Genomic DNA, 27,049 nt, shown 5'->3' with positions numbered 1-27,049 from the left:
AATTCTTGGACATTCATTCTATAATTCTGTCAAGAAATTACAAAATGATTTGGTTTTAAGAGTTTTACCATGAGAAAATTATGGAACTTCAAGAATTTTGTAATGAGAAAATTCTTGAAGTTCCATAATTTCCTGTTAGAACTGTTCATAGACTGCTCAGCATTTACTTTTTTTAAGATTTCTGGAAGATCTCATTTATTAATTTCTGTTAGAATTTATCCAATGTATTATCGAATAATTTCATGCCTTTTACACTAATGCACGGTAATAGGAACCATACATATTGAAGAGGGTCCATTCACCGTGCATTTCGGTTTCGACTGAAACACAATAAAAAATAATATTTGCATAAAATCTCATTGCTCGTAAGATGAAATACATCTTACTAGTAGTATCCACAGTGAAAACATGTTGAAATTTAAAAAAAAAATCATGCCTTAACGTTAAAATGCAAAATGTGAATTTTTGGCGTTTCTACTAAGAGTGTTGAAACATCTCTTTATCAAACAGAATTCACATAATTTTGATTACATAAACTAGGTTTTTTAAAATTCTTTGTGACAAAAACTACTTAATTTCATCAGGTTTATCTTATTTTGCTGACAAAAGAATAATTTGTGAAAATTGTATGAATATTCTGTAGGAGTTTGTATATGTGCACGGTGAATGGAGGCCGCACGGTGATTGGTGACTTAACGGTATTCGGCTTATAGACACAATGTGGTTGCAAGAACATGCTCTTTCGTCTTATTAAATTAAAACAAGATTTCATTAAATATTTTAGGATCCTATTGGCAAGAAATAATCAGAAATGTCAAAACTGCTGCATTCATCTATATAAATAAAAATGGAATGGTGTTTGTATGTCACGAAAATAACTTGAGAACGAGTCAATAAATTTACCTGATTCTTTCACAGTTAGGTTCTTGAAGTGTTCCGACGTGTTTGTGCGTTTGAAAAACTCAAAATATACACCGTGAAAGTCGAAAAAAACGAGAGTGAATATAACTGTCATTTTGTATGGGACATCACATGGCGTTTTTCAACAGCCTACTTGATCGCAAGACGAAGTTTGCCGGGACCACTAGTATTCAATGAAATTGTACTAGAAATCATAAAACAAGAAATTCCTTCCAAAAAAATACGGCGAAACCTCAGTACAAAAAATCCAATATGGTATAACAACCACATACAAAATCTGAAAAATCGGAAGCAAAAGGCACATAAAATTTATAAGAAACACCAGAATGATGAAAACTTTCCATCAGTAATGCTTTTGAAGAATATAATTCAAAAACTGAACTTGAAATAAAGTCCTGTCCAAAGAACTTCTTCAATTACGTAAAAACAAAACTAAAATCTGACAATTTTCCATCCGTTATGCACCTTGATGAAAATGTGGGTGACAACTCAGAAAAAAAATTGCAATCTCGTGCAATCTATCTATCAACTACGAAAAATTGGAATCGAGCCAGGACTGGTGAAATGGCTTGAATCGTATTTAACTGACCGCCAACAAATAATAAAATCCAAAGGAAACAAATCAAAACCAATTCAAGTCACTTCGGGTGTCCCTCAAGGCTCTCATTAGGGACCTCTTCTTTTTATTATGTATGTAAACGACATTTCCTTCATTTTCAATAAACTCAAAGTGTTAATTTATGCCGATGACATGAAGCTCTACCTGGAACTAAGAAATGAAGAAGACATCAATGTATTCCGCAATGAAATAGAAAAATTCTGCATATGGTACAAAAACAGCCTATTAGAACTGAATGTAAAAAATGCAACCTAATATAATTTAGCAGAAAAAGAACAACACCACGCATTTTAATTGCATTAGGAAATCAAAATGTGGAAAAATGTGAAAGAGTGAGGGACTTAGGAGTTATCTTAGACTCTAAGCTTTCTTTCGTAGACCACTACAATACAATAATTCACAGGGCTAATAACATGCTAGGGTTTATTAAACGCTTCTGCTACAACTTTCATGACCCATGCACAGTTAAAACTCTATATATTGCATATGTAAAATCAATCATGGAATACTGCAGCACTGTATGGTCTCCTTTCTCAATCACACACGAAGAAAGATTAGAATCTGTACAAAAACAATTTCTACTATATGCTCTTCGTAAATTAAGTTAAACATCATTTCCACTGGCACGGTAAATGGCTGGGCATGGCGTACCATTGGTACCTCGCGTACCTACAGGAATAAAATAGACCCCATTGTGTGGTCCTTAGCCTCTTGCCCAGCAACTTCTATCCCTACCTCTTCGTGGTACTGGCCGGGGTACGAGTAACCTTGGGGAAGTTCGGGTAACCAACCCCCGGTGGGAACTTTGGTCGTATGCTGACAGGGAAGAGGGGGTTTGCTTCTGCAAACCTTGAGCGTCTGTACTCCATGTTAGGAGCGGCTCACAACAGCGTCTGTTCCCCATGTCAGGGGCGGCTGATCATCGTCCGAGTGCCAGAGAAGGACTCTAAGCTAAACTGCGCACTATGGCCCTCCGAACATATAGGGGGAATGGTCCTCCGGAAATCTAGGGGGTTGGTGTCAGGCCCCGCAAGCCAGCCGTAAAAATACACCAGCACAGGAACGTCAACGAGAGAATACGGACCGGAACAATCGGCAAAGACCATAGCGACGAAAATGGACTTGCGATTGGAAACTCGGTACGTGGAACTGCAAATCTCTCAACTTCATCGGAAGCACACGCATACTCTAGAGGTAATCATACCATCTACCAGAGCTGCGGCAACACACGTGAGCTGGGAACAGCTTTTATAGTGATGGGTGATATGCAGAGGCGCGTGATCGGGTGGTGGCCGATCAACGAAAGAATGTGCAAGTTGAGGATCAAAGGCCGGTTCTTCAACTTCAACATCATAAACGTGCATAGCCCTCGCTCCGGAAGCACTGATGATGACAAGGACGCATTTTACGCGCAGCTCGAACGCGAGTACGACCGCTGCCCAAGCCACGACGTCAAGATCATCATAGGAGACTTAAACGCTCAGGTTGGCCAGGAGGAGGAGTTCAGACCGACGATTGGAAAGTTCAGCGCCCACCGGCCGACGAACGAGAATGGCCTACGACTGATAGATTTTGCCGCCTCCAAGAATATGGCCACGTTTTGATCGATGAACGGCACTTCTCCGATATTACCGACGTCAGAACCTATCGTGGCGCTAACATTGACTCCGACCACTACCTGGTGATGGTGAAACTGCGCCAAAAACTATCCGTCATTAACAATGTACGGTATCGACGCCCGGTCGGGTACGTGGAAAGGAGGACATGTGACGATTGGTTCGACGATGAATGCAGGCAGGTTTTGGAGGAGAAGGATGCAGCGCGGGCTGCAATGCTGCAGCAAGGAACGCGATAAAACGTGGAGCGATATAAAAGAAAACGAAAGCAGCAAACCCGCCTATTCCCTATTCCGGGACAAAAAGCGCCGCCTGGAAGAAGCGAAATGTGAAGAAATGGAACAGCTGCATCGTTCACAAGAAACGCGAAAGTTCTACGAGAAGCTTAACGCATCCCGAAAAGGCTTCGTTCCGCGAGCCGAAATGTGTAGGGATAAGGACGGAAGCATCTTGACGAACGGACGTGAGGTGATTGAAAGGTGGAGGCAGCACTACGATGAACACCTCAATGGCACGGAGAACGCAGGCGCCGAGGGTCACGACAGCGGAGGAAGTGGCTACGTCAGCTCGGCGGATGAAGGAAACCAACCTGCCCCCACATTGAGGGAAGTTAAGGATGCCATCAACCAGCTCAAGAATAACAAGCCCGCTGGTAAGAATGGTATTGGAGCTGAACTCATCAAAATGGGCCCGGAGAGGTTGGCAGCCTTTCTGCACCGGCTGATTGTCAGAATCTGGGAAACGGAACAGCTGCCGGAGTTCCACTCCTCCAAGGGGTCATATGCCCCATCTACAAGAAGGGCGACAAACTGGAATGTGAAAACTATCGTGCGATCACTATCCTGAATGCCGCCTACAAAGTGCTATCCCAGATTATCTTCCGTCGTCTATCACCAATAACAAATGAGTTTGTGGGAAGTTATCAAGCTGGTTTCATCAACGGCCGCTCGACAACGGACCGAATCTTCACTGTACGGCAAATCCTCCAGAAATGCCGTGAATACCAAGTCCCAACGCATCACTTGTTCATCGATTTCAAAGCGGCTTATGATAGCATCGACCGCGAAGAGCTATGGAAAATCATGGACGAGTACTGCTTTCCCGGGAAGCTCACAAGACTAATAAGAGCAACGATGGACGGTGTGCAGAATAGCGTGAAGGTTTCGGGTGAACATTCCAGTTCGTTCGAATCCCGCCGGGGACTTAGACAGGGTGATGGACTTTCGTGCCTGCTGTTCAACATCGCGCTAGAAGGTGTCATGCCGGGTTCAATAACCGAGGTACGATTTTCACAAGATCCAGCTAATTTGTTTGCTTCGCGGATGATATGGATATTGTCGGCAGAACATTTGGAACGGTGGCAAACCTGTACACCCGCCTGAAACGTGAAGCGACAAAAGTCGGCCTGACAGTGAATGCGTCAAAAACAAAGTACATGCTGATAGGCGGAACCGAGCGCGACAGAGCCCGCCTGGGAAGCAGTGTTACGATAGACGGGGATACTTTTGAAGTGGTTGATGAGTTCGTCAACCTCGGATCCTTGTTAACGGCTGATAACAACGTTAGTCGTGAAATACGGAGACGCATCATTAGTGGAAGTCGCGCCTACTATGGGCTCCAGAAGAAGCTGCGGTCGAGAAAGATTCACCCTCGCACCAAATGTACCATGTACAATACGCTTATAAGACCGGTGGTCCTCTATGGACATGAAGCATGGACCGTGCTGGAAGAGGACCTGCAAGCACTTGGAGTGTTCGAACGAAGGGTGCTTAGGACGATCTTTGGCGGAGTACAGGAAAACGGTGTGTGGCGGCGGAGAATGAACCACGAGCTTGCTAGGCTCTTCGGCGAACCCAGTATCCAGAAGGTTGCGAAAGCCGGAAGGGTGCGTTGGGCAGGGCATGTTGCAAGACTACCGGACAACAATCCTGCAAAGATGGTGTTCGCGTCGAATCCGGTTGGCACAAGAAGGCGAGGAGCACAGCGAGCGAGGTGGCTTGATCAGGTGCAACAAGATCTGGAGAACGTGGGCCAAAATCGAAGTTGGAGAGACACAGCCATGGACCGAGTTAATTGGCGTAACATCGTTAACGAGGTTTTATCAAATTAATTGATGTAATACCAACTAAATAAATAAATAATAATCATTTCCACTTCCACCCTACAAAGCACGCTGCATGCTTATTGACATACAAGCTTTGAAAGAGCGGCGTGAACATTTGTAAATGATATTGTTTCGCAACGTATTGATTCTACAGAAATCCAGGGCTGTTACAAAAACTTAATGTAACAAAATGTTATCCGCGAAAATCGCGACTACTAAAATTCGATCCGCGCCTAGAAGCCCCAATCCGCGCCAAAAAAACAAATATTCCAATTGTCATTGAAATCTTCATGTCATAATACCCAATCGATTTGTCGTAAAAATCTTAACATTGCACTGTGTTTTATTTTTTCGATTTCATGCACTTTTTGAATAGCGCCCAAACCGTTGATTTTAGCGATATAGTTTGTTCGGAGAAGTTTCTTGGTACATTAACATTCAACGCTCCGTCATCATCAAAACTTTAAAAGCAGTTTTTCTGTTTAAAAATAGAAAATTATTCGATGAAAATGTGTTCACTGTGTTTCGGTTGGAGAATAGAATACAGTGAACATATTTTCTTGCAAATTTTCTTAATTTTGGACGAAAAAACTGCTTTTGAAAATTTATAAATCAATGACGGATCGGGGGCAGGATAAAGCGCATCTTATGATGCAAAAAGTTTTGTGATCAATCCACCTAGCAGTAAGATAGAAAAACTATTTTCTCAAAACATTTAGATAGACATGTGGTGTCTTCGGCAAAGTTGTAGAATTGGCAATTTGAAATAACTTTGTCGAAGACACTATTTCTCATCTCTTATACTTTTTGAGATATATGCCGTTGTATGTGAATGGCCCCTAAAAATCATACTTTTTATCATAACTTTTTTCCAAGATTTTTAACATTTTCTGTGTTTTCTACAAAGTTGTTTGTCATAGGAGTAGTGTTTGATCCGTTGAATCTGTTGCATGCTCCTTTGAGGGTGAGCGACGGAATCCGGATCAATTGTGTCCGGTTCGCGTTTTTCGGAAGAAAAAACGAAAACAAAGTGTGCTAATTAGCACCAGCGTATTGTTTTGATGGCAGCCCTGCGTCATTCAGCATCGCGCGCCAATCGAGTGTAAAAGGAGCTGACTGAATGAAGCTCAAAAGTGAATGGAAAGAAGGAAATGAATAAAGTTCATTCAAGTGTTTTGCCTCGATCTGTAAAGACGTGTTTTACTGTTCTCTCTGCTAATTTACCCCTCCAATGGATCAATGCACGAGTTCACTAATTTGACGTTTAAGCGGTGCCGAATTTACCCGTTTCCATGGTCACGTAAATATCACGGCACTGCTCAAACGTCAAATAATGAACTCGTGCATCGGTCCATAGGTTATGTAGCCATTTTGTGTTAGTGCAAAGTGAACACGTTCAGACAAGTCGTGGCGCGTTTGTTGGAATTTTTCCGGAAGTGTTAAATTCAACAAAAATGGAGAAAATTGGTATCGCGAAGTTAACGAACGATAATTACGATTCGTGGAAATTGGAAGTCGAGTTTTTGTTAGTGAGGGAAGGACTTTGGAAGTATGTCTCGCCGGGAGTGAAGCCGGAAGAAGCTGCTTCGGGTTCGAACGTCGCGGAACTGGCTGCCTGGGACGAGGGAGACCAGGGAGCGCGCGCGACGATCGGTTTATTGCTGACAAAAAGTCAACACGGGCATATCCGGAATACGAATTCCGCGAAAGCAGTGTGGGACAATTTGGACAAGCAGCACCAGAAGAAGACGCTTACGACCAAAGTGCATTTGCTCAAGCGAATCTGCGACATGGAGTACCATGACGGGGACAACATCGAAGAACACCTGATGGAGTTTGAGGATTTGTTCGAGAAGCTAACTAATGCTGGAACAAAACTAGACGAAGATCTCCAGGTGGTTTTAATGTTTCGAAGTTTGCCTGATTCGTTCAATGCCTTGACGACGACGCTAGAGAACCGAGCCGATGATGAGCTAACGATGCATCTTGTGAAAGGGAAGATCATTAACGAAGTGCACAAGCGTCGTGATCCGTCGGTAGTGGATTCGGTTGTTCTCAAAGCGGAAGACAAGAAGAAAAACTCAGTGTATATCCTGGTGTATGTGGATGATATGCTAATCACCACATCACGTGATGAAGACTACGAAGGAGTTGTGAAGGCTTTAGCTAGCGAGTTCCAGATTACAACACTTGGTGAAGTAAAACATTTTTGGGAATAAGAGTGACGCGGAAGAACAACGCCTACTGCTTGGACCAAAAGGCTTATATCGACAAGTTGGTTGCACAGTTCGGACTTGCGGATGCTAAGGAATCACGGATTCCTATGAACGTCGGAGGAGCTGGAGAGTCTACCGAACAATGAAAAATTCCAGAGCCTCGTCGGTGGTTTGCTGTGTCTATCAGTAAATACCCGGCCAGACATCGCTATTAGTACATCCATTCTTGGAAGGCAGGTAAGCAAGCCAACGAATGCGGATTGGACGGAAGCTGAGAGAGACTCGCGAAGAGGAAAAATATCAACGTCATATGCAGCCCATATTCCCCTCTCACGAAACGTCAAATGCAGCCCACCGTTTTTATGGCTGAAAAAGTGAAAAGTATTGTGTTCAAAGTAAACTGTTATTAAAAACCTCAATCGGCGGAGCAATTTTTTTCAAAGTTGCTGATAAATCTAAGCAGAAGATTAATTATTTCTAATGTCTGCTACGTTTGCTGGCATGAAATTTCACTCAAACGGCTATTTATGATTCGATGTGATGCAAACTCAATCATTTTTTGCTGGGAGCTTCATGTGAGGGTTTGAACGGCTTGCGCATAATTGGTATAAACACAAAGTGGAATAAGAAAAAAAACTCAGCAATCACAGAAAAAGAAGACCGTCTTCGCGAGTCTCGTCTCAGGACGGAAGCAAAACGGGTTCTGCGCTACCTGAAGTCTACGAGTGATTTGAAGTTGGAATTGGCTGTAACAGACAAGAACTTCGAGGATACGCGGACGCAGACTGGGCCGGAAATGTGAAGGACCGCAAATCGAATTCGGGCTACCTGTTTCAACTGGGTGGTGGCCCGATTTCATGGTGTGCTAGAAAGCAATCGTGTGTGGTACTTTCATCGACGGAAGCGGAGTACATTTCGTTAGCTGAAAGTTGTCGGGAGCTGCTTTGGCTGAAAAAACTATTGAAGGACTTCGGGGAGCATGTACAGGAACCAGTACAGATCTTCGAAGACAACCAAAGTTGCATCAAGATGTTGGAGCAGAATGCAGGACTGAAGCGTTCGAAGCACGTGGACACCAAATACCACTTCGTGAAGGATTTGGCTGAAAACGACAACGTAAATGTAACTTATTGCCCATCGGCGGATATGTTGGCGGACATTTTTTACGAAACCGCTGAACAGGGTAAAATTGGAGGACATACGCGAGAGGATTGGAATGCGATCTCTGCGCGATGAGGAGGAGTGATGGCAGCCCTGCGTCATTCAGCATCGCGCGCGAATCGAGTGTAAAAGGCGCTGACTGAATGAAGCTCAAAAGTGAATGGAAAGAAGGAAATGAATAAAGCTCATTCAAGTGTTTTGCCTCGATCTGTAAAGACGTGTTTTACTGTTTCTCTCTGCTAATTTACCCCTCCAATAACCCTGTAGTGGAGATGTCGATGGGTAAGAATTGTAGAGGTAGTATTTTAAGTGAATGAATTGTAGATATCTTTACCCAGACATGAAATAAAAGAGAGGAGCTGGCTGGTAGCGATATCAGTGAGTAGCCTGCGGTGTGGAGCGAATAGCCTTGTTTTGTTTTAGTCGTTTTATTTCAACAGGTTGTGGGCCCAGAAACGCCTGGAGGACGTTGAGGCGGCTTCAATGAGGGACCACGAGGCCTAGACGAGGAGGCAAAATCTCGGCGAGGAGGTAGAGCCTGGACGGATGGTGGAGTCTGGACGGGAGGTGGCTTGGACGAGGTGCCCAAGAGTTGGAGGCCAAGATGCAGAGAACGAGGCTGAAGGTGCGGCTGCTGGCTGATCGGATGACGAGCTCGGAAGTGCTAGAGGAGCTTGGGAGTCAAGAGGAGCTCGGAGGACGGCGCGGTTGACCAAGAGGACGATGGTGCAGCTGGCTAGGAGAAGCTCGACTAGGAGGAGTTCGGTAGCTGGAGCTCGGTGCCAGGAGGAGCTTAGTGGACAAGTAAGCTCGGGTGGCAGATGGCGGTTTGAAGGTTGTGTGATGAGGAGGAGTGTTGGAGAGCAGGTACATCACACACCCTGTAGTGGAGATGTCGATGGGTAAGAATTGTAGAGGTAGTATTTTAAGTGAATGAATTGTAGATATCTTTACCCAGACATGAAATAAAAGAGAGGAGCTGGCTGGTAGCGATATCAGTCAGTAGCCTGCGGTGTGGAGCGAATAGCCTTGTTTTGTTTTAGTCGTACCTGCTCTCCAACATGTTTAGTAATGACTTTTCCAACAGTATTGCTTACACCAAAAAAAAAACTGTTAATATTTCTGTGCAAAACTATTTTATAAAAAAAATAACTGTTTGAAATCTTGGCACGTGTGAAGCATCCTTAAAAGGTATTACTTTTTTATACAGACCAAATTCGCCAAATGACCCCGGATTACGGTAATATTTCATTAGTCCGACAGTAATTGGCCAATATTTAGTAAATTGGATTATACATTTAAAACTCTTTCGATGATCCATACAAGATGCCCAATTTTCTAGCCCCAGATCTGAGCAGCTAATTTCGATAAAACCTCTACAAAATCTTATTGATAAATTCAAATAAATAAAATTCAAGATTTGTGATGGCACTAAGCAGCAATGAACAATTGTTCGACTACAATGCTTATACCAAGTAATATCGAGAATCTGGTTAGGCGTTAATACGTTAATATGTTGACTCGCAGATCCTTTCCTTATCCCACTAAACCAATATCCTTTCCACGACAACTGTGGATACGCAGAGGCATACTCGGTCTCTAGTAACAATGGTTGTATAACTAACATTCTTTCCCTTCCCCGTTATTGGCTTTTAAATTATTAGCTTTCTGTTTGCACACTTTGAGAATGATAGCAAATTGTTAAAATGACATTTTTTTCGATATTGTATCTAGATATACACAATGAATCCTAGTCATCTTAAGAAAGTGCCTTGAAATCTTATAGTTTCAATGCTTTTTGTTAAGGGTCAATAACAGATGAAATGCTATTGCTTTTTATATTTTCCTACACCATATTTTTATCTTTCAAGAATCCATTATCGTAATTATCGTCATCATCGAAACTTTACAAACAGTTTTTCTGTTAAAAACTGAAACTTATACGATGAAATAGCGAATACATATTCTTTCATGTAAACACTTTCTTGATTTTGAACGAAAAAAAAAACGCTATTTTCTCAAATCAGTTACGCATTCTGACCTCTTAATATTCGAAATGTTTCAAATTTTCGGAGGAAAACAAAAAAATACATGCAAAATTTAATAACTAAATAGCAAAACTTGGCCCTATTGACATTGACTAAACTAGAAAGTGCACTCAATGAGATGACAAAAGTTTACATTTTTAAATACAAAATTTCTAATAATAGGGGGTCAACGTGGTGTAGTTGGCTGCACTCTCGCTTTATAAACAGAAGGTCATAGGTTTGATTCCCAGTCTCCCTACCAAAACCTTTCGTCAAGTCGCTGGAAGGTTCTGCACGGAAGACGGTGCTATGAAGGGGAGCACCCGTCAATCTCGGCGATCAGACAGCGACTGGACTATGATCTTTCTCGGATGGCAAATCATCCAACATTTCACTGGAATAATAGCAACCGACCAACAATGCAAACACAACCGGACTACTCTCGATGGATTCGTTGGATACAACACATTGGCAACAATGTATAAGCAGCAGGGGATGTTCCTTCTGTCGGTAAAGCAGACGAGGATTGATCACAAAAATAGAAATAGAATAATTGCAGATACCACATTGCGAAGATAGCTGACTATGTGCTAAATGAGGGAGTTAGTACGGGGATGAGCCATTTCGCATAAGGACGTTTCGCATACGGACGTTTGGAATAATGAACGTTTCGCATAAAGCAGTTTCATATAAGAACAGGTAGCATTTTAAGGAAGGCATATAATTCTCTTTATGCCAAATGTTATTATGCGAAACGTCCTTATGTGAAACGCCTTTATGCGAAACGTCCCTTCCCTAGTTAGTACATCTGTCAAATGTAATATCAGCTTGCGTAGTGCCCATGTGGACAATAGATCTTAACCAACTAAAATAAAAAATCCTAATAATGAACTGCACAACTTGTCGTATCAAAATAATTTATTGGTGATTTTTGTGGCATGATTTTGAAAATCCGCGATTTTCGCGACAGAATTTCAGTCCCTCGCAATTTTTGCGCCTGGCGTACCAAATCCGCTACAAATCTGCGAAAATCGCGAAATCCGCGAGAATCGCGAAATTCGCGACTGTTGTAACAGCCCTGGAAATCTTATCAAAATTAAATTTCTACGTTCCTTCTAGACAACTACGAAATCGTAACTTATTCTTGACAAATCATCATCTAACAAATTATGCCAAAAACGGGCCTCTAAATCAAATGATGGCCATTTACAATCAACATTGCGAAACTATTTACCATGTTTCGGCAAAATCTAAAAACATACTTCAAATTCATTAGAAATCGCAACACATAAAATAAAACAAAATGAAATTAACATTACTTACACTACACTTTCTTTTTCAATATGTTTTTATAAATTTCATAATTTTAATATTAAGAAATAAAACAAAAATATGTATATGTAAAATGCACTACACTGAGGCAAAAAAGCTTAATAATTTCTTAAGGAATAATTATGATTTAGCGCCACAACGATTATTATTGATTTTTTTAACCCTTCAGTCGTCGCGCGGTTTTTCACCGTCAGAACCACCACGCTGGTGCTGTGTACGATTAGCGAGGTTTTTTCACTACTGTTGTACAAAATACAACAGCGCGACGACTGAAGTGTTAAGTTTTACTTATGATTTTGGTGAAGAATTTCAGTAATAAATTTCATAATTCATTCAATGAAATTCGGTAATAAACGCAATGATATTAACTCAATTCGAATTATCAATCGATAGTATTGTTCGCCTTTTATTTCAGGCGTGCTCAAAAATTGACATGTTTTGATAACATGTGATCTGTTTCGATTAACTTGTAGCCAACATCGAAAGCGGAGTAGTTCTTCTAGCGATTGCTATGATAATTGTTTCAAGTAATTCTTGTTAAAGAATTCAAAGCTCTCACTTATGAAACTTATGATCCCATTTTCGAAATGTTTAAGCGTGCAATGAAACCATAATTTGGCTGATTCATAAGTCTTGATTTATGGAAAACCTAAGTATTTTTGTCTCAGTGTAGTCTACGTCGGTTGCCGAAATAAATAAATAAATATCCAGTTGAAAGTTGAAATTTAACGTGAGATAATTTAAGTACCATCCCTAATTAGGTCTTGCATCGGATATTATATCACTTAAATAGGCTCATATCCCCTCAGGCTACGTCAATATTAAATTAGGGATAGCAAATCGTAAGAGACGTCTCTTTAATGAAGACAATAATAATAATAAGAAAATGGTAGAACCGTCAGTGGGACCTGAAAGCTATGTTTAGGGGAACGATAGACTATATTAACCATAGACACACTCACCTCCAGCACCTTCGCATCAATTTTCTCCGTCGAGTACTTGGTACCGTACCACTCCTCCTCGCAGGTGGCCTTCGCTTGGCACTTCTGCCCTACGACGGTAATCCTCGCGTTCTGCGGATAGAACTTGTTCCACAGATCCTCAATCAAGTCCGGCCGCCACTCTGATATCAGATAGGGCGCCGCCAGGACCTCCTCCAGTGGATAGCTTTGCATCGAATGAACAACACTGGACACCAACGTGAGCGGGTTCTCCTTGTCCTTGAAACGGAACTGCATCTCGCACAAATCGCAGTACTCTTCGAAGATCCACTTCTGCGGTCCTTCCTTCTTCAGCATGTTGATGTATTGGAAAATGATCTTCACGATGTCGTCGACGTGCTCGAATCCGTCTTGGGTGAGATCGACCATGACTTCGAAGAATCCGAATCCTCGGCCGATGGTGTTGTACCCTCCAACGAGATTGTTGCACCAGCCTTTGGCCTTCAGCTCGGACAGAATGCTTCCGGCACCCTCGTGCCCGATCAGATGGCTTGCGTAATGTTCCGGTCCAGCGCGATAATGCTGTTCCAGGTCTTCCGTCTGGAAAGTGATCGTCAGCGATCGAGAGTCTTTCACCGGTACAACCTTTGTCTTGGTGGCCAGCTGGTCATTCTTGTATGGAAGGTCCTTCCATTCTGGGGAGGTTACGTTTTTGTTCTCGATTTCCGAAAACATCCCCACGACCATGGATTCCAGGTCGTCCAGGGATTCCTTACCGAAAACGGCCAAACTCATTATGTTGGCCGAGTACCACTTGGCGTGGAATTTCATCAGTTCTTCCCGAATGTTGATGTTGGTGGTTTTGGGATCTTCCAGCAGGGTTTTCTTACTGCCGGTGCCAAACTTGTTGTACGGGTGCTTCGGGTCACAAAGGGACTTGTTGACCTGCCGTATCCTCCAGACGTCCATCGACAGATTCTTCTCGTGTTCCGAATGAACCGCATTGATCTCCCTCTCGGTTGCCGACTCAGTGAACAGTGGCGCTATGAAGAACTGCGAAAATCGGTCCAACGCCTCAGGCAGCTTCTCCGGAACGACGTCAAAGTAGTACTTGGTAGTGTCGGCATAAGTGGCCGCATTCGAACTGCCCCCATTCTCCGACAGAAACGACATGTAATCGTTTTCGTTCACGTACTTCTTCGTCCCCAAGAAAAGCATATGCTCGCAGAAGTGAGCCAATCCTGGAATTTCGTCCGGGTCACTCAAATGACCAACCGCCACGGAGAGCGCAGCCGCCGATTTGTCCGTCGTTGGGTCGGAAATCAGCAGCACTTTCAGCCCATTCTCCAGCTGCAGCCCTCGATAGTTGCGGCTGTCCTGCTGGGACTTGGTTATATTGTCGAAGCGGGTCAGTTTTCCCACTCCCATCGCGACCGTTCCAGTTCCGGTCGATAGCTTCGGCAGTGGCGCATTGGCCAGGGTCGTCTCCATGATGTTGTTGGGGGAACTTCCGGTTTGGTTTGTCTTGCTGCTACTACTACTGTTGTGCACAAATCTTCCCGATGCTCTGATGAGCAAAGAATTTCTGGAAGAAACAATAGAGATGATTCAACCAGGTTTCGAAAATAACATCCGAGAATATTGATGTAATCAGGAAAAGTTCTCACCTTGTAAACAGGTTTCCCTCACGCACTGAAGTCCATGAGACGCGACGGCAAAGTTGTTGATACATTAATCGAAACTAATGAACCGAACCGTAGGATTACGACAATAACGCGGAAAAACAATAATTTTTAAAGGGTCCAGCAAAATAATGATTGTTTTCTGATTGCACAAACAGAAGCAGCACTTTTTCACCACAGCACGACCGAAACTCGCGAATAAAAACTGCAGAATGATGAAAATTTTTTGCTGGCTGTCAGTCAGCTCAGCGTGATAAAAAGTCAAAACAAACGAAAATGGCAGTGTTGCCAAATTGACCTCAATGTATGTCGACTCACGCAACGCCAATGTAGCCTGCGGCTGCAGGGTTGCACAAAATAGGCTTATTAAAATCAAATTTTGATTGACACACTCTCAGAAATCAAAATAGTCACAAAATTATAAAAGTTTATGCACACGGATAAAGTCGAAAATGCTAATTAGTATGTAATTTATTATTTTACCAACATTTTCTCCTTTTAATCATTGAGAAACCTAAAAATTAATCACCGAAATATTATGTTTTATACTTTCCCATGATTAACCATGGAATATTTTTTGACGTGCATATGTAGCGAATCACGCTACTCTTGGGACTTAACCGAAATAATTTCTTTTTCTTTATCTGTCCCATTGCAACCACGTCGCTTTCAAGTTCTCCGGTTGTTTTCCGAAATAAGTTTGATTTTATACACAGCAAAAAATTATGTAATATGGCTCGACGTAATACCGTTGATGTAAAAAAATTCCGATGTAATCGTGATTTCCAGATACATAATCACACCGGTTCGATGTTAAATTACGTCCATTTGAAATTACACAGAAGTGGAATTTATTTTTTTCATTATGTTGGATATATGTAATATTTACATGAACGGAATGTGAATATTACACGCAAACAGCTGCAACCAACTCGTTGCGACTAAGTTGGCCCGCATAGAAAAATACAGTTTGCCTATCATTCCAAACAGTATGTTTCTTTTAACTGTAAATGTTAATGTTTCACAAGTAGTTGCTCTTATGTTGAACAATATAGAACCAAAAGCTTTTGACTGTATAAAATGATTTTTATAACGTATTCCAAACAGTAATCCTTTGTTGCAATGTCCACTTATTGTTGGATAATATGGAGCTCAACATTCGCGAAGTATAGTTGAAATGTAAGATAACAGTTTGTCTAACGGTTTGAGCTTGATTTTTCGTTACACACTAATACAGGGACATTTAACTATATTTTACTTTTTTGCAACAGTTTGGAAAACTGTTACATACATTATTGCGTTCAATGTAACGCTTAAAAATTTTCACCAACAAATTATCATTATTATTACGACTATGACATGCATATTGGCTGTGTAAATTTCAGAACAATAAAAAAACATTTGCTTTTTTACATAACTCGACCGATAAAGTGGGAAAACATTAATAATATGCGTTGTTCTTCTTTCTTTAAAAAATCGTTCTATGCAATAAAAACTTCATGCATTTAATGAATATGAAACTGTGTTAATTGTTTTGCGGGTGTATGTTTTCGACAGCCTGTGAAAAAAAAAACAAAACATCAACCGCTTGAACGTTTTTGCGGTCGATTTTACAAATCCTAGTAGAATTAAGTTTTAAAGTTATCTGAATACATCCTTGTGGACGATTACGTGACAAACAGTATTTTGCTGAATTCCTCATCTCAAATGCAACGCAGGTACCACCGTTGGAAGCAAACAAATTGCTGCAAAACCAGCCTACAAAATGACTTGTGTTGTCGTCTGCATGAGCTCTGTCAGCAACAAAATTGATCGTTGATAGGAAAAATGGAATTGGACCAACTAAAACCAGTGGCAGGTAATTACTTTGGTAACTTAGATTTTTATAACAACTGATCATCTGTCGAATCCGCAGGACTGGTCCAGCTGGAAACCTTTTTGTGATGTATTCTGCCGGATGTCGTTCAAAGCTCATCTCGCCACACGGCTCAGCTGGAAGTTTTATGCGCGCATCGACCTGAGATGTATGGCAAGAGTTTTACATGTCAGCCCGGCCCGGCGGAAGGTTTTCTCTCGAACGAAGAGCTACAGTGATGGTGCATCTGGTGCATGATAAATTTAGGATTATGTGATGAATAATAGTGTTTATGATGTTTTTATCACTACAGAGTGGTGAAAATAGTGTAATATAAATTAAAATAGTGACAGTGTCGGTCAGTTTTTTACCGCTATATATAGAAATAAATATATAAAAATTACTACGTTCGGAACGAGTGACAGAACCTAATAAAATGCAGTTATGTACTTAATATGATCGGATAATTAAATTGTGATAGATATTTTTTCGATCTATATGTATGTTTTATTGATTTAGTACGAAATATTCGCGTAGGAAAATGGATTAATCAAAGTGTGAAAATTTATGTTTGATTGATTTTTTTTAATGTTTGCAATAGTACTGTAAAAAGCGCTGCAATGTGGCAAAGTAGTTAAAAATTGACTTTCTGCATTTTGATTTATCTATTTTTTTATGCGAATCTGTATCCACCATTTATTTTCATATGATATAACCACAACAGAACAGTACAGCATACGTTAAAAATACCATACCATACCATACATCAACAACATAACGTACAGTGCACATTTCTAATTAAACTTTATTGTTCAACTTTATCACGACTGTTTTGATAACAGTAAATTGGCCAATAAATGGATAGTATTTCAACATCTTGGCAAACAGTAAATGAAAAATTTTGTTCGAGAAAATCGTCGTTTTCAAATGGTTACATAACTTAACCGCCTATTCCCCACATTGTTATTTTCCCAAATACCATTTCCCGAACTGTAAAAATCGTTCATGGTACGGTTGGTTTATTGTTATTTTGGATGTTATATAGAACTGTTCATAAATTGTTGCAAATAGTTGCGGATAGTTTCGGAAACTGTGGCTGTATTGTTCCGGTTTATGCGGGGGGTAAAATCACACAACATCAATTTAAGATCGCATTCTTTTGAAATGCGATATTAAATCTAGCAACACTGTTCTGATTTTGTTGCGCACGCGTGCTCGGCCTCAAGCCGCCATTTTCAGTTTACCGCAACCGATGGATGTTGTGTTTTGGTAAGTATTTTTTGCATTTTAAGATGTTATTTGAATTAATTCGTTCTTTCTTTGCAGGAAAATCATTGACGGTGTTGATACATATTGCAATGAGGTAAGTAAGTAGTATGTAAACTCGTTGTATGTAATGTTGAATATGATTTCCGTAGTGATGTTCCGATGCCAAGGAACTTCATTGGGAATATTTTATCTGAAAATCTTCAATTCCAGCATTCTTAAATGACGGAACACAACTGTTGCTGTCCGAAATCAGCCTATCAGCGGCCTAAAGAACGCCGTCAAGAGTGAATCCTTGAAAATATGGAGAAAGCTTGTCGGATTGAGTGAAACCAAAAGGAATCGAGTGCGAAAAAAAAGCGACCACCCAGCGCTCCACGCTAAAGAATCGTTATCGATTCCTCCAAACTACAGGTCAACCCAATGCGTTGGCAGCATCTACGTCTTGCTTGCTCAGCGATGGATCAAAGAACGTATTCCGGTAGCAGTTCGGTGTACCTGTTTCCTCAAGCTGTAACAAATTTCCAACCGGAAGAATCAACAATAAAAGGGGATGTTGCGCTGGAAGCTACATCATCCTCATCTACAAAACTTCCGTCACAGCAACGTTTCGTCAACAGACAGCGTGGACCTCAACCTGGTAAATATAAACCATTGGATGAAGGCTACGATTCCATCGCACATGGCAAAAAACGAACCATTCCTGGCTGATCCACCGAAGGCACACGGGTGACCATGATTTCGCTCTACATGGGATGTAGCGGAGACACCAGCTGCTCCGCTGTTTTGGGTAAGTAACGATTCTATAACATTCTCCCCTGAAAGCACCATTTCTCAGAACACTATCAGGGCTGATAGCGCCTGAGTATTTCACAATTGGGAATATTAGAGATCACATGCTTAAAAAGAGATTAATCAGGAACAAAATAAATAGTCCAATCAGGAACCAGGAGAACTTCAAGAGTAATTTTATATATTAAGTATTTTATTAAAGATTACTGAAGAATCCAACCAGACACTTCTCTGAGAGCATTTCTATGATTTTCCTTAGGGCTTCGTGACATTACGCCAGATGTTACTCAAGGCATTTTTGCATGATTTTTTTTCCAGAAATTTTATAACAAATGAATTTTTTTGCGCTCGGGATTGTATTGTATAAGAGCACATCAGTACCATCTACCGAGCCTGCCACACGATATACGAATGCGAAAATGGCAACTTTGGCAAAGAAAGCTCTCAGTTAATAACTGTGGAAGTGCTCATTGAACACAAACCTGAGAAGCAGCATTTACGTAAGGCTTGACGGGGGAGAGGAAAGGGTTATAATGCCGAAATTAGAAGAATATTGTGGCTTTGATAATTTGATGGCTTTATGAAATTTGTGAATGAACACTTATACTCTTTATAGTGGATAAAAGTTCCTCCAGAATATTGTTTATTTAGGTTTACATCATGTTCAGCTCAAGGCATGGAAAAAGAAATTTTTCGAATGATTGCTTTAAGGAATTTAAGAGAGATTTTTCTGAAAATTTAATGAAATTCTTAAACGAATTTTAGTTCCCTTTTAAAATTTCTTTCAAAGATTTCTCGAATTCATCACATACATTTCTTAGATATTTCATGAAAGTTTAATGATTAAATATTTCATGAAGACTTAATCTTCAATAAACTCTTATAAAGATTATTCCACAAATTCTTGCTTAATTTATGATCTCGCCCTAAAAGCCATTGGTAACCAAGTGTGTAGCTTGTTTTCGAGTAAACTTTCAACCATTCATTCCGTCTTGAATTCTTCCAAGAAATTTTATATGTTAGAAATATTAAAAAAAAATATATTCAGTAATCACTTTGAAGTTTTTGTTTCCCAAAATGTAGGGGGAAGTCCTCTATGCCCGGACACTTTTTGTTTTTTGGTATTGTCGCACCGCCACCAAACCGGATCGCGCCAAAGAGACTCGCGACGCGCCTCAACTCGCCGCATTTTGAAATCAGTTTTTTAGTGTGGCGCTGCATTCTTACGATTTTTTTTACAGCGCACTATTCAAATATTAGCTGCGATTCACGGTGCCCGCGAAAACAATAATTATAAATAAACGTTGGTCTTGATTTCTACCGGATACATAAAATATTTCAAAATCTACATTAGTTTCACCATTAATTTTTGTACAGTATAAAAAAATCACATTATTTTAAGTAAAAACTCACATTAGAACGAAAATAAACCTTTACAATTCATTTTTATGAAGGATTACATTATGTACCAAAAATGGTGTTCACTAAAATGTGTCCTCTATGGCCGGACACTATGTCCTTTATGCTAGGACACTATGATTTTCGCCATCAAAGTTTACATCAAACCCACAGAAAGGCCAAGGGGTACTTCGTATGTCGAGAGACGAACCAGCCAAGGGCTGAAAGTCTCTCAAATAAAGAAAATTCATTCATTCATTCGTATGTCAGTACATGCCTTGTGGGTTCAATCTTTGCATATTAGCGAGATCATAGATCAGTTCCATAAACTCCTTCTTGATCAGCGCCATAGATCGACTCGCCATATGTCGTCGTCTATGTTGCATAAGCGGTTGCTCGTATTCAGATGAAAATGTCTTCGGGAATTCAACGCGTTTATAGTTCTTCACAATTTATTTGCCAGCTCGAAGGTTGAAGTGTGCTCTTAGCTACAGTCAACTCTCCCTTACTCGATCTCCGTATCTCAATATGTAATTAGAGAACCATAGTAAAATTTGGTTACTCTATGATCCCTTGAATCGCATATTTGCACTGGTTTAGTGTTCTGTAACACGATATCTCCCTAACTCGATGATCCCTTCATTATCGAGTTGTGGAGAGATGACTGTACATCATATCTTGTGGCTGCTTCTCGTGCGCTCATTTGCCTTAAAAGTATCTTGTTTACAGCACTTTATAAAGCCTCCAAGGCTTTATTTCTATTGCTGTTTATTTTTTGTACCCTACATTTATGAAAAAATCGTATTCTGATTTAGATCCCTGTTGTTAGATTCACATTTTTACTGTCCGGTCATAGAGGACTTGCAATGGTTTACAAAAAAGGTTGCTTTTCTTTGAAATTCGACATTTTCTAATAAATTTTGCATTGTGATCGATGCAAAACTTATTGAAGTCAACATACGGAGACAATTCAGCTTAAATTATTAAAAACATTTGTGGCTACACTTGTATGAAATTTTATCGTTTCACATATTTTTGGTAGATTGTATCAGAGTGAAACTATTAACAGGTACTGTTTGTTTACGTTTTGACATGAAAACGTTATAATTTGTATACACTGCATAAATGTGTTTTGGTATAATCCTGGAATACTAAAATCTTAAAATCATTATTCGTTTTTGGAAAATTCAAACTGTCCGGGCATAGAGGTTGTCCGGCCATAGAGGACTTCCCCCTATGTTTTTTCTTAGAATACTTCCAATAACTCTTCACAATGTTATTTTGCAGGAGATTTATTTTTGTTAATATATATGGATTCCGACGTGAATTTACCAAAATTTTGTATCCTGACGAATTTATCTAAAGATTAATATTGAAATGCATCCAGGGGTTACCTAAAAAATTCGTTTAGATATACCACTAAGAACACCTCCAAGGTTGAACAGAAACCTACTAGATAACAGCATTTCAGATGTACTATGTCTCCTCAAGAAATCCTACGGAAATTCAATAAATTCTCGAGGAGGTTCCTTAAACTCGTTTATTTTTACATTCTACTGATTCTCTGGATTTCCAAATAAATATTTTGAGTAATTATTTAGAAAATCTTAAAAGAATTCTTGAAGTAATAATTTAGGTAAGTATAGAAAGAATAACAGAACACATACTTCAGGTTTATTTTAATTTTATTTATTGACAGAATTTTATGAGACATTTAATTTAATCTTCAGAACTTCTAGGGAATTTCCTGACAATATTTATGAAAAAAATAAACTAGATATTTCTATTAGAATGCTTCCGGAAAAAAATCCTGAAGTAATACTTGAACTAACACTAGAAAAAATCGTAAAGAAAATAACTTTCTGGATCTGGTATCGAGATGTTCTTATAAGCATATCGAGGGTGATTACTATAAAATATAAAAAAAAAAATGTGATTATCTTCTCAATTCTTAAGAAATCCTTCGACGAATTACTAAAAGTAGCTCTAAAAGTATTATAATGATATGTTTTTTTTTTCTATAGCTAGAAACATTAATGCTTAAATTTACTGAACATTTTCTAAAAGTAATCGCTGCATGAAATATGGAATTAATCATTTAAAAATTCTTAGGGTGTGATAAGCGAAATTTTCAAATTAAAAGAATTATTTACCTTTTTGAGCAATTCTTGGAGTAGTTAAACAATTTTTCAAAGATTATCCTAGTAATTTTATTAGATAATCCTATCTTGAAGCATGGGAATTTCGCAAGGAATCGATCAGGAAAGCGCTTTTTTATGATCGCACTACGTAGTTGAAAGTAATGTCAGTTTATAAGGCAGTAACTGTTGATAATTTAATATTTTTTATAATTTAATCGGCGTGAAATTTAATTAGCAATTCCTTTTCAGCTGAGAGAGAGAGAGAGAAGAGACAGCTCACTGACAGCAGGCACGTTTTCTAGCCTTCTTTGACTTTTTTACAATTTTTAGGTTGTGCACAATGGTTAGATGAACTTATTTTGTTAAAAATCATATTTAATTTATGTTGTTCACTATGAAAAAGGATATGAATACAAAACATCAATAGCAGTATGCCAACACACAACTATATTTAGGTATTCTACTTTTTTAATGTGAAATCATCGAAAAACACCTAGAAATTGTAAATACGTTTACTTGAACTTTGACTGCTGTGAAAATTCCTTGAAAAAAATCTTCAATACGTTCTGAAGAGATATTAGGAAAAATCTTTGGGGATATCATTTTATAAATTTATTGTTTGAAATTTTGACAATTGAATTGAAAGAATCACAGGATGAATTCCTGGAGGTCTTGAAACTTTTATGTTTCTTAATTGTGCAAAACGTTTCTTGATTTCTTTCTGCAAATTCTGCCATATAATTTTCATAGCAGGATCGCGAGTGCGTTGAAATTGCCTTCTCACGTTTTTAATGCGGATCAAGAGTTTAAGATCATCGTCTATAATCACGAATTCAAATTTACTTCACATTTTGGAATTGCAATGCTCCTGGCTTCAACAATGGAATTTGTTAAAGTTTCAAGAGCATTGTCAATATCAAAATCCTGCAGAAGCTTCTAGCTATCGTCCAATCAGTTTGCTATATCAAGTTTTGTTTGTAAAGAAATGTTAAGCTGAATAGCTGAATCAGCTGAAGAAGCTGATAGGATTAAGAATCGCTTCATGGGATATTTGAAATGTAACAGGGACATGATCATAATCAAAATATGCACAATGTAATATCTTTCCGAGAAAAATATAAATATGATCAAAACAAATTACATTTTTATGTTCAACGGTGCGAAAATCTGTAGTGGGACTTTTATGCGATTACTTTTCATCATGGAACAATTTGACTTGCTGTTGTTTCCTAATTTTTTCGAACAAATCATATTATTCTATTAATGCAGCTGAAAGAGCATTGGAAGATATGTTGAAAACTGAACTCAACTCAATTTTGACGAAAATGCAGATGGGACTGACTTGCGATTCACGGCAGTATTCGTATTACAAAAAATCCTCAAAATGAAATTCCTAAATTGGTTTCAAAGAAATATTATGAAAAAAAAAGAAAAAAAAAACATTTGCATGAGAACGAACATTGTACAAGTACTTCTTAAGAATTCTAAAGGTCTAGAGGTTAAGCAATTTCATAATATTTTACAACCAGAAGGAAATCTTAGAGGAATTTCATGAATAAGTTTTACAAGAAATTTTATGATTTTTTTCTATAAAAAAATTGCAGGATATCCAGATCTTCTTATGATTTTATTCAAAGGCGATTTTATAAAGTACATATTACAATAATCAGAAAGAAATATTGGAGGAAATTCATAAATTAATCGCTAAACAACCTGGAAAGGAAAAAACACGTATGGATGGATTCCAAAAGGAACGCCTGACAGGATTAAAAAAAAAACTTCTCTATTCTATTATGGAGAAAACTCAAAAGCAATTAATAAAGAAATTCTAAATGCTCAATTTATTCTATGTGGCACAATTCCACGAAGAACTTTTAGATAAATTGTACAAGAAACTATTGCTGGATTTACCAAAAACTGGTAATATAATGGAACAATTCTAAAAGTAACTATAGGTTCGAATTACATTATTAAATCAAGAAAAAAACACTGGATGAATAACATAAATGTTTCATAAATTCATATTCATATAAATTCAATTTGATAAAAGTACACTAAAACTATATGAGAAACTCATGGAACATCTACACTCAAGAAAACAACCCCCTTAAATAAAGGTGCATTTGTGCATACATTGGTCGAATTTTCATTCTCATTAATTGTATGTGTATCTCATATCAAATAAGCTCGTAATCAATATTATGTATTTGAGTAACATACTTATATCATTTGAAGAACATTCAAAGTATGTGCAAAGTTCATACCCTTCTGGAAAACATTGTGTAAATAAACATGGTCTCCGAAAAATGTTTCCGCGATTGTGATCTCCTCGGTGTACTCAAATAACAGTATTTCAACGATATCTTGATTGAATATACAGGTATTTAGAAAAGAAAAAAAAAACTATCTCAGTGGTTTTTTAACATTTATTTACTTTTGTGCAGATGCGAGAGTCTTGAAACAAAGAGTTCCTGAACAGCAGCGGGACCAAATGTTGCAAGCCATAAACGAAATCGAGGATAAGTTCCACTAAGAATGATAATATGCAGATGTAACTTCCGTGTGATAACATGCCTTTTAATAATAAGTTTGTTTCAATAAACTTTTATGAAGTTTGCTCATTATAACTGTTCATTCTTGATTGTTTCTTGGATCTTATTTCATTGGAATCATGTGTGTGTGTGTGTGATTCCGATAAAACATTTCTGATCCAAGGAACGAAAAATGGAAATTATTCCTTTTAATGTTAAGAAAAAGGTCGCTACAATATATTTAATATATTCCATATATTCCATTGAAGCCAGCTATGAAAAATATGTGTTTCGATCATGATTTCAATGAAGATAGAGATTGGTGATGATTTATTGGTTTCGCACATACTATGTATGGGCATACCTCCATTGCAAAAATCCATATGGGTTGGCACATGAATCAAATGGGAAGTTTATCTTGAGTGTAGAAACGTTTCTAAAGGAATTGCGGGAAAAAGTCAAAAGCAAGTCTTGTGGAAAATATTGAAGGAATGCTATAATGTCAGGAAAATATCCTCATGTAGTTTTATAAGAAGCTCATGTAAAAAACACAATAATCTCCCGAAAAAAGCTATAAGGTATTCCTTTATGAAATTCATGATGATCTTTATGATAAATTTTAAAAGCAACTCTTCAAGTAATTACAATAAAAAAAACTGAGGTGGGTTATTATATTTCGTTTATTCATCGGGGCATATGTTTATGGGCCATAATATTGCTGTGCACGTTTGAAATGCAAATATCAAATGCGGGAACAACAAACGCGGTATGATTTTTCTCAAGGAAGGCGAATTTAAAATTTTATTTTCTTTGCTAGGGTGGCGGTGATTTGGATCATGGTTGTTAAGTATCCTTTGGTTGCATTGTGTTACCGCATTTGAAGCCCAGTTAGCCAAGTTTTGCACGTCAAACGCAAACAGCAATAACACCAGTATCTTCAAACTTTCAAATGATTTTAGAACATTTAAAATAGTTAGTGAAGACTGAAGATTTACAAAACTCGTAGAAAACCATAAATGAATTTCAAAGCTTTTATGATCCATGCGAGAAGACTAAGTATTAATGTGGGACAAAATTTAGATTCTCGCTCCAGTCTACTTTTTGGATTGCATTTAGGTCCCATAACAACTGTACAAAAGTTCAGCTCGATCGGAGAAACTATATTTTAGCGCCAGCCGTTCAAAGTTTGCATGGGATTTACTATGGGAAAAGTTACTTTTACAATGAAAAATCGCCAAAGGTCGCCCATTGTCCTCTATAAAAATTCTGAACACAGACTTAGATAGGTATTTTTACGATGAAGAATATTGCCGAAGACCGCGAAACAATCCGACACTTGTGAAAAAAGTTATTCAATGAAAACCTATTGGCAAGGCGACGTTGATTAACACGTAAAGGAATAACAATAATAACAAAATCGGGCAAAATCTCCGAATAGTCTATGTCCAATAACTTTTTTCACAAGCATCGGATTGCTTTGCGTTCTTCGGCAATGTTGTTCATCGTAGAAATACCTATCGAGATCTGAGTTCAGAATTTTTATAGAGGACAATGGGCGATCCAGAGTACCAGAGGGTTTTCTGAAGCGGGTTTGTTGAATCTTTGTATCTAAGATTTCCCCAAAGCAGAAAAAAATGAAAACTCATATTTCCGTTAAACATTTGAATAAAACTTCCGTTTAAAATATCGATCCGTTGTAGTATACTTAAATTATATATATTTATGTATAATTCAATAATATATTCTTTTGTTATTTTTTTAGAACGGCACGAAAAACATGAACGAGCTCTACGATTCATTTCACTGTTGGCTGAAAGAAACTAATCACTACATGAAGTGCGTGCAGGCTTGAATTTAATCTCTGTCCACTGCGGGTTCTCGGACTATCACCTGAAGCGCTCCAGTCGTTATGCTGCATCATTTTAAAGTTTTTGAAGCAATAAAAATGAAATAAATAATGTAAATTTATTTTATTTTGTTTGAAACATATCTTATCTTACTATCAAATCAAATTCCCTTCAATGGTTGATTAAATTGTTTAAATCGATCCCAAAACATATAAGACTCAATAACTTAGTCTGTGGGTAAAACCCAATTTAACATCATAACTATTATTTAAAAGCGAAAAAAGATAAAAAAGCAATTTAATCAACCATTGAGTAGAATTTGGGATCGCTTTTTTCGCACGGGGGATTTGCGATCGCTATGATTACATAGTTTTTATATTACACCGCATCGATTACATCGTATTTTGTACGTTGAATATATTACATCGGAAAAATTACATCGGTCGCTTTCATTACACCAATAGCCCGCGAGTACGTCGGGCTGTGTAATATTACACAACCGAGGGAATGACTTGGTTGCAGCAGTTTCGATGTAATATTCAACAACTTTTTTTGCTGTGTATATATACTGCTTCGCGTTAGAAAATGGGTTAACCAAGG

The 27,049-nt window shown here is 38.6% G+C and overlaps 1 protein-coding gene and 1 long non-coding RNA gene across 2 annotated transcripts in view; one reads left to right on the top strand and one right to left on the bottom strand.

The window, feature by feature from the left end:
• Positions 1-14,870, bottom strand: part of LOC5575268 (insulin-degrading enzyme) — a 31,331-nt gene extending 16,461 nt beyond the window's left edge. Inside the window, exons 1-2 of the mRNA XM_001661826.2 lie at positions 14,605-14,870; positions 12,959-14,522 (exon numbers count right to left, since the gene is read on the bottom strand). Coding sequence (XP_001661876.2) covers positions 12,959-14,522; positions 14,605-14,669 — 1,629 coding nt within the window. The 5' untranslated portion in view covers positions 14,670-14,870. The remainder of the gene's footprint in view (positions 1-12,958; positions 14,523-14,604) is intronic.
• A 2,730-nt stretch (positions 14,871-17,600) lies between these two features.
• LOC110679250 lies at positions 17,601-26,587 on the top strand. The gene is made up of 4 exons (XR_002502332.1): positions 17,601-17,743; positions 17,801-17,837; positions 17,954-18,530; positions 26,365-26,587. It is a non-coding gene; the product is annotated as an uncharacterized LOC110679250 (long non-coding RNA).
• The last annotated feature ends 462 nt before the right edge of the window (positions 26,588-27,049 follow it).

This window comes from Aedes aegypti, chromosome 3, assembly GCF_002204515.2.
Source record: "Aedes aegypti strain LVP_AGWG chromosome 3, AaegL5.0 Primary Assembly, whole genome shotgun sequence".
In the NCBI taxonomy this organism is placed as follows: domain Eukaryota; kingdom Metazoa; phylum Arthropoda; class Insecta; order Diptera; family Culicidae; genus Aedes; species Aedes aegypti.
Note: the sequence above shows the minus strand (reverse complement) of the source record. Positions and strands in the feature narration are given on the sequence as shown.